Raw genomic sequence first — 13,998 nt, 5'->3', positions numbered from 1 at the left:
GTGACGTGGCACGAGGTAGAAAGTAGTGCGTCAGACTATCCCGGATCCTGCAGAACAAGCTCTTCTTTCTTGTAGCTCGATCGGTCACACCGCCATCGCCGTTGGGGAGAGGGGGGACGACACTGCTCCTGCAGCGTGCACCTCGATCCTGTACCGTGTTTGTTATGACCCCCCCCAATGAACACACCAGTGTGCAGTGAGGGAGGGCGAGACGATCGAGGGGTCCCGTACCATACGGAATCGACCCTATCCAGTGATCTGTGATCTGTAAGGGTCCGCCCGCAGGCGCATTTTGTATACCGAGGCGGTGCCCGGTGCCGAGCGCAGGCAGAGCCCACAGGTCGGACCCCTTAAGACAGCATTGTAGATCCCTGGGCGAGGGTGATGGAGGGGGGGGTCCGGCGGCGGAGCACCCACCTCCTCCCGGCGTGCCGGGAGGCAGGATGTCAACATGTCATCCCCCGTTGATCCAGGCCGCCCCGTCGGGGGTAGACCGCTCGTCTAGCCAATCAGCCTTAAGCGAGCGGTCTGGCCGTTGGAATGGCCGAGTTTGGTGTGGGCTTGCGTCCTCGCATCGATCGTGGTTGTAGGGATATCGTTATGAACAACAATCACCACATGGGGAGGCAGGCGGCTGGTCCAACCAAGGCAGGCGCACCGAGACAGGACACCGAGGGCAAAAGAAAACCCACAGGGCTAACACAAGCAGTCTCGGACGCAAGTATCAGCACAAGAATCAGAACGTATTAAGAGCACCTAAAGGAGCAAGGCATACCGGTGTGAACAAGTCTCCACCGACACAGGCCCGAAAATGTTGCGGACCGTCTCTCATCTCGGCCGCGTTCGCGCGCTCGGCTTCTCCCGAGCGCGCGCGGCGAGCGCTATACCCGTCTACTCGCCTCGCGACGGCAAGGTCTTTACCGAGATTCCCGACGCCACCGTCGCTGACGTCGAGGCTGCCGTCGAGGCTGCCGCCAGCGTGCAGGCGTCGGGATGGTCAAAGGCGGATGCAGTGGACCAGCGGGCCGAGTCGTTGCTCGGCATCGCGGCGGCGCTCACCGAGAGAAAGGACGAGCTCGCGGAGCTCGAGTCCCAGGTCAGCGACCGTATCCACTCAACCCCGATCCCTGCACGCTTGGAGCCGCCATATTAAGCCGCGTTTCGCGTCACGCACCCCACGGCAGGGTCTTTACGGCCCCCGTGCCTCCGCCTTTCGCACGCAGGACTGCGGTAAGCCCGTGAGCGAGACGGCGGGAGACATACAGATGTGCATCGACGTCTTCGAGTACATGGCAGAGCTGGCGCCAAAGATGCTGAAGCCGTCGCCGATCGCCCTGCCCGACGGCGACTTCCGCTCCAGCATCGTGCCCGCGGCCGCCGGCGTTGTTGGCGCCATCACGCCGTGGAACTATCCTCTCATGCAGGCGGCCGCCAAGGTTGCTCCCGCTCTCGCTGCCGGCTGCTCCGTCCTCCTGAAGCCCTCGCCGCTCGCCTCTCTGACCTGCCTCAAGCTCGGCGAGATTGGGCGGGAGAATGGTCTGCCGGAGGGTGCGCTCACCGTCATCACGGGCGGGCCGCCCGACGGCAAAGAGGGCGGCGCCGACTGCCTGACCAACCACCCACGGCTCGAGAGGCGGACTGCCCTCGGCCCCTTCTTGGAACCTTCTCGGAACCTTCTCGGAAGCGTCGCGGATAGGCTCGACCTGCTGTCCTTCACTGGGTCCTCCGCCGCCGGGAGCGCGCTGCTCCATTGCTCGGCGAACAAGCTGCGGCGGAGCTCGCTCGAGCTCGGCGGGAAGGGCGCGCTCCTAGTCTTTGAGGACGCGTCAATCGACGCTGCTGTCGACTGGGCCATGGTCGGCATCTTCTCTGCCGCCGGGCAGGTGATATCTCCCCATATCTCCCCATATCTCCCCATATCTCACCGTGAGCAGCGGCGAGGCGTGCTCGAGGTCATATCTCCCCATAGACCGCAGCCACGCCGTCACACGGCGCCGTCACACGGCTCCGTCGCACAGACACGCGAGATATGGGGAGATGTGGGGAGATGTGGAGAGATATGGGGAGATACGGCACTGTCGCACGGACACGCAGCCGGAGATCAGTCAGTCAGCCAGTGAGTGGTCCATATCTCTGTCCATCGCGCCGCGATGCGACTTGCGAGAGACTCGGCTGCACCAGCCCTGGTGACCACGGCCCAGCCCGCGCGCCCTCCGCACACCCGCAACACCACCACGCTGCAAGAAGAGAGCGCACACGGGGCGCACCGCGCTCCACATCCCCTTAAGCGCATGAGTGTGGGCGCCGCCGCGGAGATCATTCAGTCAGTCAGCCAGTCTTACACACGCCCTAGCACAGAGGACGGGCCCACGCGCACACACTACTCCACACACACGCTGCGCACGAGTGGCTCGGGAGCCGACACGAGGCCACACTGCCACCGGCCGTATCACTGGGTCCGGACTGCTGGACACGAGAGCTCACAGGGGCAGCTCCATGGCGCCGGAGATCGGCCGAGACTTGAGCGAGGATGTGGGCCATGGCGAGCATGCTCTCCGACACCGCGCGCGCGCTCCAGAAAGCTCACGGACAGCTCACGGAGTGTACACGGAGTGCTCACGGAAAGCTCACGGAAAGCTCACGGAAGTCGCCCGCCCGCCAGGTCTGCTCCGCCACGTCGCGGCTGCTGGTGCACGAGTCTATCGCTACGGAGCTTCTCAAGGCCCTTGAAGAGACCACCGTCGCGCTGCGCGTCGGCGATCCGAAGGCCGAAGGCACCCAGATGGGCCCCGTCATCTCTGCCACGCAGCGCGATCGCATCGCCGCCGCCGTGCGGAAGGCCGAGGGCGAGCCGCCGCCGTGCTTTCTTCGGGAGGCGAAAAGAGGCGCGGCTCACCGCCCGAGCTGCTCACAGGCGAGGGGGTGGAGGTACTCGTTGGGGGCTCCGGGCCGCCGGACGTGCCGGGGCTGGAGGGCGGATACTACGTAAAGCCAACCATCCTGAACAACGTCCCGGTCGGCAGCTCCGCGTGGCGCGAGGCTGAGAGCTCGGGTCCCGCGCTGCGCGGAGATCACCAGCGACCGATCCGGGGCTTGCCGAGATTAGGTGCGAGGAGATCTTCGGGCCCGTTCTGTGCGTCCGCACCTTCAAGACCGAGGAGGAGGCGGTCCGGCTCGCTAACGACTCGCCCTACGGCCTCGGCCACGCCGTTCTCTCTGCAGACGAGGCGCGCGCCGACAGGGTCGCGGCGCAACTCGACGCGGGCAACGTCTGGGTCAACTGCAACCAGGCGCTGTGGGCGCAGACGCCGTTTGGAGGGTGGAAGGCGAGCGGCTTCGGCTTCGAGTACGGCGAGGCGGGGCTCCACGAGTACTTGCGCCACAAGACCGTCACGAGCGCCAGGCAGCCGGGCTACTCATGGAAGGCGTACCATGGGTAGCCGTCTTCCAGGGGCCGGCGAGGCACGCGCGTCCACAGCGGAGGGCTCCAGAACAAGAGCGGGTGGCTGCGTGCCTGGACCTTTCGTGTGAACCTGTCTGCTGTTCTGTCTGTGAGTTGTGACGAAGCTTGTGTGTCCCTGATAGTGAGAGGCGTGGCGACGCAACCGACCGAGAGAGGTCGAGAGAGAGACCAGAGACGACTCTCGACTTCGAGGGAGTCTGTGGCGCTGGTCCCGCACGGTGCCGGTTCTTCCTCGTCTCTAGTGACGGACCGTCTCTGGTGAACGGGCCCTTGCCCCGTTGAGATAAATGTACCGTAGAACTATATGAGATAAATGTACCGTAGAACTATACTCAGCAAGTAAGAGCCTTACGAGTTACGTCCGGCAGCCGCGGTGCTCAGCCAAGGCCTGCCTCGCCTTGCCGGCGTGCAAGGTGTTTCGCGAGGCCGAAGCCACCCGCTCGAGGCACCGGGTGGCCACGTCTGAGGCGAGCAGCGCGCTGCGCACCGTGCCGTCCTGGCAGAGGGCGAGGAGGAGATCGGTCGCCCGCTCTTGTACCTCGCCCTCCCTCGCGGCGTCGCCGGACCCTATGGACCCTATCGCAGCTCCGCTGCACGAGGAGAGCAACGCCTGCAGCGCGGCTGATGAGGTGAGGAACTCCTCGGCGGCGCGCGGGCAGTTGTCCACCAGCCCGCAAAGCACGGCGTAGCACATGCTCTGCACGGCGGGCTCTCCGGCCGGCGCCGCGGCGGCTGCAGATTTCTGCAGCACGCCGACGGCGCCCAGGCGGAGAGTGGCGAGCTTGCTCGCCTCTGGCTGGCCATAGAGGCTGTTGAGGAGGACGTGCAATGCCTCCTCCTCGACGTGCGGTGGCGCGTGGGGCAGCAGCTCGAGGAGGGTGGCGAGGCCGCCGCGCTGCGCCATCGCGAGCCGCAGATCCTCGAACTCGTACACCATCCCGTTCAAGACCGGCAGGCACCGCTCCAGCTGCTCCACCGCGGCCGTATAGAGAGGGTCGCCCATCCTCCCCGGAGGCGGCGCGGGTGGCTCACGGGCGACGGTGATCTCCTGCGCGTCGTACACGCACATGCCGTTGAGCCCGTCCTCGATGAGCTCGTCCTCGATTGGCGAATCCTCGTCCTCCCGGAGCAGGGGCGGCGGCGGCCGCACGTGCGTGCCCCACCACTGCTGAGGCATGCCGAGTGGCGGCGGCGCGACCGTGCGGCGATGGTGCTTGGAGTGCTGGGGGGGGCGACAAGGAGGATGTGGCCTTGAGTTATGTGTACGCCTACTCAGGGTGTGTGGCAGGCTGGCAGCCCGCTGGCTGTGTGTCTTGTGAGCCTATTTGTGTCTGTGTGTCGCTCGTGCGTGCCGTCATCATCTGTCCAGCGTCCACCCATACCGCGTTGGTGTCCAGTCCGAGCCTGGCTGTTCTTCACCTTCCTACATACATACATACATACCTTATGTATGCAACTCCTGTCTGTGGGGAGCAGCCGCCCATTCGCTCGTTTGAGCCCGCCGCCGCTCACGGAGCTCCGTGCAATACCGGCCGCCATGACTTCACGTGGTAACTGAACGGCGTATAACTGAACGGACCTCTTGATTTTCCAACAACACACGTTCATCACAGGAATTTGAGAAAAGAAATCGCTCGTGTCGACGCTCGCCCATCCGGAATATGGAGCACAGTGGTGCGGCATACCCTTCCGGCATCTTGGCGCCGCCGGTTAGTGGTGCGTATCCCAGCATGGCGGCGCCAGAGACAGTGGAGACCCTCCGCCCTCTTACGTCGCTGCTCGCGGCGGAGAACGCGCAGCTCTTGGCGCAGCAGGCGCAGCAGGCGGCCGGCACTGCGCTCATCACGGCACTTGCGATCGTCACATCCACGCCGGATGGCACGCCGGATATGGCACGCCTGCACGCGGAGCTCCAGGTCGCCTCGCAGCAGCAGCAGAGCGCGCAGGAGTTCCTCCGGCAGGCGACCGATTCGATGCGCGGCACCAAGACGTCCGTCGAGACAGCGATGCACACGCTCGTGAGCGCTCAGGCGTCTGCTGCGCCAGCATATGGCGTGCCGCCGATCTACGGCGGGAGCAGCCCCGCCGCGCACGCGTACCAGCCCTCCCATGCGCCCAAGCGCACGCTCGACGGTGACGCAAAGGCGGCCATGTACAAGACGGTGCTGTGCAAAGGGTTTGCGTCGACAGGCGGCTGTCCGTACGGCGCCAAGTGCAACTTTGCACACGGGCAGGCGGAGCTGCGGGCCAAGCCGGCGGCGGCGGCGCCGCCATTCATACCGTCGACGTCGCAGCAGTACGCGCCTCCCGGCTCCTACAGTGTGGCTGCCGCCCCGTACCCGTACGGTGCGCCGCCGCAGCCGGCGGCGGTGGAGACGGCTGCGTACGGGAGGCAGCCGCAGCCGCCCTCGGTCAGCGGGAAGCCCCCCGGGTGGAGGACGGTGCTTTGCAGGCGGCATGCAGCGGGCACCTGCACATTCGGCGACCGTTGCAACTTTGCACACAGTGTGGAGCAGCTGCAGCCAAAGGTCGACGAGTTCGGACGAGTCGTGCCACAGGATCGCTCCTACTCGCGGTAGCCGCGGGGGAGTAGATGGGGGGGGGGGGGGGGGGGGCTCCTGGGAGCACAACATGTCTCTCTACTCTCACGCTGCCATATCTCTACTTACACGAATCTCCCCAAAGCCAAACACACACCACACGCCCTCTGCGTCGGGGTTGCGCCTGGGACCGCCCGCGGCCGCGCCCCCCTGGCGCGTACTAGTCTATACGTGGTACAGCCCATCCCACTTCTCATGTGCGCATCATCGATCATGATTCATGTCACACATGTGTGTGGTTCATCCTGGTTGTGGTTCTCGCGCGCGGCGCGGGGATCTCGCGCCGCGCGTCTCGCGCTCGACCTCACGCCGTCGAGGCGCGGGCGTGGGGTCGCACACAGGTGTGGGATGTTTTTGTTCACTGATCAGTCGTGTACTTGAGCACGCGACGGGGCGCGGGGGCTGCGCAACCGGACGTCGCGCACACAAGCGTGAAGCGAGCAAACAAACGACGAACGCGGAGAATCCTCGCACCCTCTCCGTTCCTGTACCCGCGCGTCGAGTAATCTCCGCCGGCACGCCACCCCTCCTCCGCCTCCACCTCCCGGCCCCTCCGGCCTCTCGTCCCAGATAGTTGCAGCTGACTCGCACGGCGAGTGCAGTCGCGCCACGTGTCAGATGGCCTTCTTCATCCCCTTGTCCAAGCTGATCCCGCCCGGGCCGTGCAGCGCGAGCAGCATTAGCCCGCCGATGATGGAGAGGGTCTGGAAAAAGTAGTAGCGGTAAAAGTCCCTCAGGCCCTCGCGGATGGACCAGAAGGGGTACATGTAGAGGTTGGACAGGAAGAGGATGCCGCATAGCAGCAGCGCCGACCACTCCGTCTTGAAGCCCGCGCAGACCATCCCTGCGGACGTGCCGTGGACGCGTCGGCAGAAACGTCTCTGACTCGGAGGTGTGATCTAGGTGTCTCGGAAGTGTCTCGGGGGCGTCTCGCACCCGCCAGGCCCGCGAGCACCACGAAGCTGATGAGCCCGAAGAGAGACGGCGCCGTCCAGAGGCGGTGCATTCCGCCATTCTCAGAGTACACGGCCTGGAAGAAGAAGAGGAACGTCAGCAGGACGCGCCTACGCTAGAAAAAGAAATACGCGTCAAAAAAAGAAACACGCGGGCCGAAGGTCAGCAGGACGCGCCTATGACGGCTCCGGCCGGGCTGGGGAGAAAAGGCGGCGCAAAGAGGAGGCGGCCGGACGGCAGCGCTAACCCGCAGAGCTGCAGCCGGTCCGAGCTCGTCGACTCCATGCCTGGCCGTGTGGGGCGGCGGAGTGGGGGGGCGGAGTGGGGGGGCGCGGTGCGGGGCACGCGCTGCGGCGTCGAGAGTGGCGGTGGCGTGGGAGGGGCGGGCGCGGCAGGGGCGGGCGCGGGCACCGGACGGCAAGCCCATGTCCTCGCTGCGCTGCTTGCGGTCGTTTTCGGACCAGATGAGCAGCAGCAGCCCGCCCGCTAGTGTCACACTGCGGCACATGAAGTCTGCGTCGCGCGCCTAGAAGCTGAGCACGCCTCAGGGCGGGGAGACGGGATTGTGCAGCGGGTTCAGAGCACCGCGTGAATACGGCTGAATGCGTGTCCTCTCGGGCGCTGGTTGGGATACAAGAGTCCGTATTCCGCTTCCTAGCGTCGCGCGCCTGGCCGTACATGAAGGGCTGATCTCGGCTGATCTCGGCTGATCTCGGCTGATCTCGGCTGATCTCGCCTGGCCGTACATGAAGGGCTGCAGGAAGACGAAGGCGAGCAGTGTGTAGCAGCCAACCTTCACGCGGCTGGGCTTGACCTCCTTTGGACGCAGCACCAAAACGCTCCCCGTCATCTGCGGACGGCGGCGGCGGCGCCGGTAAAGCGGCTGTGTCTTGGTGCGGGCCGCGAGAGCGGGTACCAAATCAAGGGTGAGCGCCGCGGCTGCAGACCCGCGCGACTGCCTGCGAGTGTCCGGCGTCCGCGACTCCCGCGAGAGCAGGCTGAAGGCGCGCCAGCGGCGGCGGCGGCCCGCTCCACCCGCTGCACGCGCTCGCGTCTCGCGTCTCTCTCTCTCTTTGGCTGCGCGGCCGGGCGCCGCAGTGCCGGCGCCTGCGTCACGAGCGAAAAGATGAGCAGGAGTCCACCCAGCCAGCCGCTCCTGCGCGGCGGCGGCGAGCGGCGCGTGTGAGGCGCGCGGTCCGAGCGAAATCCGCTGCGGCTCGCTGGGTGGGGGCGGCGCGCGCATGCGCATCGTGACGGTCATGTAGCTCATCTGCTCCTTCCAGCGCAGCAGCACGCGCAGCGCATCCTCGATGAAGGTGAGGCAGAGGAAGAGGGGGCCGGCCGAGGCGAGGAACTCCTGGCGCCGGCGCTTCGTCAGGCTGCGCTCCAGCACCGGCTCGACCGCCTCCTGTATCTGCCGAAGGACCTGCTGCATGCCGCTGCGCTCTCTGCCGCCTGCATCGATACGGTGAAAGGCGCTCAGCGCCTTGGCGTGCTGCAGCACGGAGGCGTGGAGGCGCGCGCGGCCAGACAGCGACCGTTCAGAGTTCGGCCGTCGCCAGGCCAGGGCCAGGGCCAGGCTGAATACTGTGTTTGTGCTCTTGCGCTGGCGGTGCGCTGGCGGTGCGATGGCCGCTGCAGAGGCACGCGGCAAAGGCGCGCCGGCGGCACTCTATGGGAGAGGGAGAGGGCGCGCCGCGTGTGTGCACTGGAGGGAGGTCAGAGGCGCGCACACACCGCGTGCGAGGGGCGATGGTGGTGCCCGACGATGCGCTGGTCTCCTGATCACTCCGCGGTCGTGCGTTTCTGTGAACTTAGGTCCGCCTCTCACACCCTCACTGTCTCTGCGCTATGTGAGCTTCTTGTTTCTTATCAACCTATCTGTGAATACGTTATAGGTGTGTTGTTGGCAAATCAAGACACACGGTCTGAAAGAAAGAAAACCACGGCGGGCGTCCGAACCACCTCCCGTAGCATTGTCGGCTCAGTGATGGGTATGTATCCAGTTATCCAGACCAGCGCATAGCGCCATGGGACACGTATTTTCTTCTCATAACAAGGCTGTGAATTTGTGTGAGCTCGGTGTCCTGATTTGCCAACAAGATACCTAACACCGTAGAGAGAGAGAGAGAGAGAGAGAGAGAGAGAGAGAGAGAGAGAGAAAGAGAGAGAGTAACGTCGTACTGAGTACGGAATGAATCTCTCGTGAGACGCTGGTTCGCCGTCAAGATCGCTTTGCTCATGCGCGCCCCTCGCCGCGTCGGACCTGCACTGAGGCTCGCCATGTGCCGCTCGCGAGGCGCGAGGTCCGCGTCCACCCGTGCGCTGGGCCGCGACACCACGGACGGAGGCCTTGACCAGTGGCGCGCGTGGAGTGCGCAGAAGCTGCCCGGCCGCCCGGCGTGCAAGTATGTGCGTGGTTGGGAGGGAGCGCCGCTGTCGATAGAGGTGCACCGCACCGCTTGCATCGTAACACATCCGCCCGGCGGCGAGGGTGCCAACGACGCGCTCGTCAACCCAGCGAACGAGCGGCTTGCGGGCACGCGTTTCACACCCCGCGATGAGTGCTGGTTGGAGCTCTACGGAGACCCGACGTAAGGTGCGGCCTTGAGCTGCGCACAGTCTCTCGTGCCTTTCTAGAATCTCGTATTCTTTGCTTGGTATCCCTAACCACCCTTGCCTATTGGTGTGAGTTGGCGATCTCTTGGCAGCGTCGAGGTTGCAAGACTGTTCCCCGCTCTCGTCACCTCATAGGACTGTTCCCCGCTTTCCGGCGGACGCCCAAGGCGTGCGGTGTCCCGCGGGCGGCGCCGTGGTCGGGAGCAGGCACCTTGCGAGGCTAGTCGAAGCCGGCTGTTAGACACCGCCGCCCGTTTGCTCACCGTCCACGCATCGTGCCCCACCACCGGCCGCGTCGCCACCGCCACATCCCCTCCTCGCTCCTCCTCGAACCTTCCTCCAACCCTGACGCCACCTCCTCACGCCCCTTCCCGCCACCGCTGCGAGCAGCCACGGGGAGCTGCGCGAGATGTACGGCACAATCGTGCACGCGGCGCGCGTTCTGCCACCGTGTGCTCCCGGGGTCGTTCTTTTGGCACCCTCTTGCCTGTGAAAAGGTCGTGCCCTTCTACCGCCCTGGAGAGCTTGAGGGGGACGTCGCGCTCCCGCGGGCCAAACACGCGCTTCCCCATCTTCAAGGGGGCGACATGTACGTGCCCTTCTCCCTATCGCCTAGGCGCCGGGGCACGCGGTGCAGAGATGCCTGACGCGAGTTTCGCGCTCAAGGCGGCAGCGGAGGCGGCGGTCTCGATGCGGGCCGCGACTATCGCATCCTTTCCTGCTCAGCTCTGGACGCGAATAGGCGGTTGTCTCGTGGCAGGGACTCGTGGCGGGTGGCTGTCGTCTCACGGCACGCTTTGGGGTGCAGACGAGCACCCTAGCGCACGCGCTGGCGGAGGCGATCGAGGAGGCGATGCACCGCGCCGAGCGGCGGAGCGAGATGGGTCATGGATTTGAGGCGGCCCGGCGGTCCAAGAGGGAGCCCTCGTTTGTGGAGGACCGCGCGGCCGTTGGCTGAACGCACGCCGCGCCAGTCTCGAGTCTGAAGCCGTCGTCTGCCACAACGCAAGAGGGCGATACCACTTGGATGTTAGGTGTTTCGTACCTATCAATCGATCAAATCGTGCTCCCCCCCCTCCCCCCGCCCCCCCCCCTCTCCTCGTACCTTTACCTCGTAAAGAGAAAGAGAAAGAAAGAAAACAGACAGCCCAACCCCAAGAGGGAGGGATGGGAGGACGGCACGCCGCCACCACACAGGGATTTTAAGGAGAGGGGTGTGATGCGCTAGCCGTCGCCCACCCTTGGGCGTCCGCCTCTTCCTACAGTATCTCTCCTCGCAGTCGCTGTGAGTCTCTCGCCGACTCTCGCTGCAACCTTCATGCCGTGGGTGTTTGTGCGCGCGTGCAATTGAGCTTTAAATCCCGACTATAATTGAGCCAACTATGCAAACCATGGATGGCTACCTTCTACATTCACAGGGTGGGCTTCGGGCATGGACCCCAGGCGAAGTCAAGGCTCATGCCACACCCCGGTCCCCGCGGTCGTCCCACTCTCGTCGTTCTCTCTTTTGTCGCTTCTTCCTCTGTCGCGTCGCTCTCCTCTGCCTCGTCCTGCGACGGTGCCGCCGCCTGCCGCTCCCTTGCTCTCTACTCGCTGCTCGGCGCAGCTCTGGCCTCTGCCCTCCTCGCGGCACATTTTGGCCCCTCGAGTTTATCGAGCTCTCCTCGCGCAAGGACGACTCTTCTGACGCCCCGACTGCGATCATTTGCCGCCGAGTCATATCGTTGCTCAGGTCCACTCTCTCTTCGAACACTTGTACCTCCACGGATGATGCTGGCGCTGGGGTCCCCTTCGGGTGCATCGTTACAGCTGACGACGGGATTACCACTGGTGTTTCGTCCTCCTCGGAGTCTTCTTCCCCGGCTTCCTCCCGTTTGGCTCTACGTTCAGCGTGGCTCACCCTCCATGCCGTGAACAGGCGCTTTATCCACCCTATATTCTTCTCTCTCTCCTCTGCCCGTGCCTTGGTCTTGTCGTTGTTTTTCGCACCCATGTCTGTATGGCGATCGTTAGCACTTGGAGCATCTTGCACTTGGAGCACTTGGAGTGCAGTCATCAACCTCACATCCAGGTAGGTAGGTAGAAAGGTGAAGAACAGCCAGGCTCGGACTGGACACCAACGCGGTATGGGTGGACACTAGACAGATGATGACGACACGCACGAGCGACACACAGACACAAACAGGCTCACAAGACACATCCGATGTCTTTCTTTTTTTGGGCCCTGTGGGCACCCTATAGCGAGATCCTGTTTTCTTAATGCCCGCAACAGACTGTACCACTGGTGTTTCGTCCTCCTCGGAGTCTTCTTCCCCGGCTTCCTCCCGTTCGGCTCTACGTTCAGCGTGGCTCACCCTCCATGCCGTGAACAGGCGCTTTATTTATCCGCCCTATATTCTTCTCTCTCTCCTCTGCCCGTGCCTTGGTCTTGTCGTTGTTTCGCACCCATGTCTGTATGGCGATCGTTAGCACTTGGAGCATCTTGCACTTGGAGCACTTGGAGTGCAGTCATCAACCTCACACATAGCGGGTCATCTTTTTTCGAGCTCGCAGTGTGCTCACACGCGTCGCTGGTTATCGCTGCCTATCGCTGCTTCCTCCCGCGCAGTTCCTCCCGCGTTCAGCTCCTCGTGGCCGCTCCAAGCTCACAGCTCATGGCCGGGCCGCTGCTTCTGCCGCTCATCGCTCATGGCTGGCTTGCTGCGCCGCGGGCGCCGCCGCTGCCAGCGATGTGCTCTCACAGAGGTGGCGCGGCGGTGATGGTGGATGCGTTCGTACTCGACCGGCTGCGTGAGATGCGCAAGGTGCACGACGAGCTCGGCGCGCAGCTGGAGGACCCGGCGGTCCAGGCCAACGTCGAGGAGATGCTGCGCGTCTCACGCGAGCGCTCCAAGCTCGACAGCACGGTGGAGGCGCTCGCCGAGTGGGAGAGCCTCGAGCAGCGGCTGGAGGAGGGCAAGGAGCTGTTCAACGAGGAGGACGCGGAGCTGCGCGAGATGGCGCGCGCCGAGATCCGCGAGGTGGAGGAGGCGATGGAGGCGCTCGACGGCCGACTCAAGCTGCTGCTGCTGCCGACCGGCGCGCGCGGCGGAGACGGATCAGCCACTTTAGTCCCTCCTCACGTTTTCTTCTAGCGCCCACTTAGTCCTCCTCCTCGCTTTATGTTGGCGCCCATTTTAGTCCTCCTCCTACCCTCTCCTCTCTTTGCAGTAGCGCCCACTAATTCCTTCTCCTTCTCCTCTCCTCTCCTCTCACCTCCCTCTCCTCTGCTCACTAGTATCGATGCTCATGCTCTCCTCTCACATCTCCCCATATCTCCCCACACCTCTCTCCGCCGCAGACCCAAACGACGACAAGAACGTGATGTTTGAGATCCGTGCGGGCACCGGCGGCGACGAGGCCGCCGCTCGGGTCCCATACCTCCAACGTATCGAATCCTGTGTGGGTTCAGGGTCGGTGGGTGGTGCGGTAGGCCGCGATTTGGGCGAACGACCTGCTCTCGCTCTACTCGCGCTACGCCCAGTCGCAGGGCGGTCACCTCTCGAGGCGCGCCTTCCTCTGAGAGGGGCATGGCTGCGGACATGTCCCGGACATGTCGCCGTTAGGCTGGCAGTCTCGAGTCGTGTCTGCCTCCGACTCCGACGCAGGCGGCCTCGAGATGGGGGGAGATGGGGGGAGATGGGGGGACGTGGGCGGACGTGTGGGGAGATGGGGGGAGATGCGGCTAATCTCGGCTAAATCTCGGCTAGATCTCGGCTGGATCTGGGCCAAATCTCCCACCAGGCGGCTGAATCTCGGCACAATCTCGGCTGTATCTCGGCTGTATCTCGGCTGTATCTCCCACCAGGCGGTGTGCGCGACGCGACGCTCGAGATCAAGGGCGAGTCGGTCTACTCGAAGCTCAAGTTCGAGGCGAGATCAGCCGAGATCACCCGAGATTAGCCGAGATCAGCTGACATTACCCGAGACTAGCCGAGATCAGCTGAGATCACCCGAGATTACCCGAGATCACGGGCGGGTCCGTCGAGCTCAAGGTCGAGCCGGTTGCGCTGACCCTCACCCTCCACCCTCCACCCTCCACCCTCCACCCTCCACCCTCCACCCTCCACCCTCCACCCTCCACCCTCTCCCTCTCCCTCTCCCTCACCCCTCACCCCCACCCCCACCCCCACCCCCTCACCCTCACCCTCCACCCTATCCCTCCCCCCCACCCACTCCGTCCACCGTGTGCAGCGCCATATCTCGCCATATCTCGCCATATCTCCCGGATCTCGTCCCCAGGCGGGCGTCCACCGTGGCAGTTTTTGGGCGCGACAGAGACGCAGGGGCGCGTGCACACCTCGGCGGCGAGATCTGGGAGAT

General features: G+C 64.5%; 5 protein-coding genes across 5 annotated transcripts in view; 4 read left to right on the top strand and 1 right to left on the bottom strand.

Annotated features, from left to right (window-relative positions):
* Positions 1 to 800: 800 nt before the first annotated feature.
* On the top strand, positions 801 to 3,798 carry EMIHUDRAFT_439469 (hypothetical protein). Its single transcript, XM_005793194.1, has 6 exons — positions 801 to 1,096; positions 1,224 to 1,624; positions 1,697 to 1,883; positions 2,663 to 2,846; positions 2,915 to 3,032; positions 3,107 to 3,798. The coding sequence occupies exons 1-6, from the start codon at positions 812 to 814 to the stop codon at positions 3,438 to 3,440; spliced, it is 1,509 nt and encodes a 502-aa protein (XP_005793251.1). The 5' UTR covers positions 801 to 811; the 3' UTR covers positions 3,441 to 3,798.
* Positions 3,799 to 5,193: 1,395 nt separating this feature from the next.
* Positions 5,194 to 6,042, top strand: EMIHUDRAFT_222161 (hypothetical protein; the record flags this gene model as incomplete). Its single annotated transcript, XM_005793193.1, has 2 exons — positions 5,194 to 5,625; positions 5,758 to 6,042. 2 exons carry the CDS (start codon positions 5,194 to 5,196, stop codon positions 6,040 to 6,042), a joined length of 717 nt encoding a protein of 238 aa, XP_005793250.1.
* A 372-nt stretch (positions 6,043 to 6,414) lies between these two features.
* EMIHUDRAFT_422884 (hypothetical protein) lies at positions 6,415 to 8,783 on the bottom strand. Its single transcript, XM_005793192.1, has 8 exons — positions 8,755 to 8,783; positions 8,259 to 8,472; positions 8,125 to 8,173; positions 7,754 to 7,867; positions 7,429 to 7,543; positions 7,265 to 7,304; positions 7,000 to 7,127; positions 6,415 to 6,907 (listed from the first exon to the last, which is right to left on the bottom strand). Exons 2-8 carry the CDS (start codon positions 8,450 to 8,452, stop codon positions 6,678 to 6,680), a joined length of 870 nt encoding a protein of 289 aa, XP_005793249.1. The 5' UTR covers positions 8,453 to 8,472; positions 8,755 to 8,783; the 3' UTR covers positions 6,415 to 6,677.
* Positions 8,784 to 9,734: 951 nt separating this feature from the next.
* On the top strand, positions 9,735 to 10,701 carry EMIHUDRAFT_439464 (hypothetical protein). The gene is made up of 5 exons (XM_005793191.1): positions 9,735 to 9,843; positions 10,027 to 10,069; positions 10,134 to 10,173; positions 10,252 to 10,314; positions 10,379 to 10,701. Exons 4-5 carry the CDS (start codon positions 10,276 to 10,278, stop codon positions 10,592 to 10,594), a joined length of 255 nt encoding a protein of 84 aa, XP_005793248.1. The 5' UTR covers positions 9,735 to 9,843; positions 10,027 to 10,069; positions 10,134 to 10,173; positions 10,252 to 10,275; the 3' UTR covers positions 10,595 to 10,701.
* A 1,694-nt stretch (positions 10,702 to 12,395) lies between these two features.
* Positions 12,396 to 13,998, top strand: part of EMIHUDRAFT_428696 (mitochondrial polypeptide chain release factor) — a gene marked incomplete at both ends in the record, with an annotated part of 3,303 nt that continues 1,700 nt past the window's right edge. The window contains 3 exons of the mRNA XM_005793190.1: positions 12,396 to 12,746; positions 12,994 to 13,047; positions 13,109 to 13,169. Coding sequence (XP_005793247.1) covers positions 12,396 to 12,746; positions 12,994 to 13,047; positions 13,109 to 13,169 — 466 coding nt within the window. The remainder of the gene's footprint in view (positions 12,747 to 12,993; positions 13,048 to 13,108; positions 13,170 to 13,998) is intronic.

Source organism: Emiliania huxleyi (assembly GCF_000372725.1).
Source record: "Emiliania huxleyi CCMP1516 unplaced genomic scaffold EMIHUscaffold_102, whole genome shotgun sequence".
Lineage (NCBI taxonomy): Eukaryota > Haptophyta > Isochrysidales > Noelaerhabdaceae > Emiliania > Emiliania huxleyi.
The sequence above is the reverse complement of the archived record's forward strand: the minus strand, read 5'-3'. Positions and strand labels throughout refer to the sequence as shown.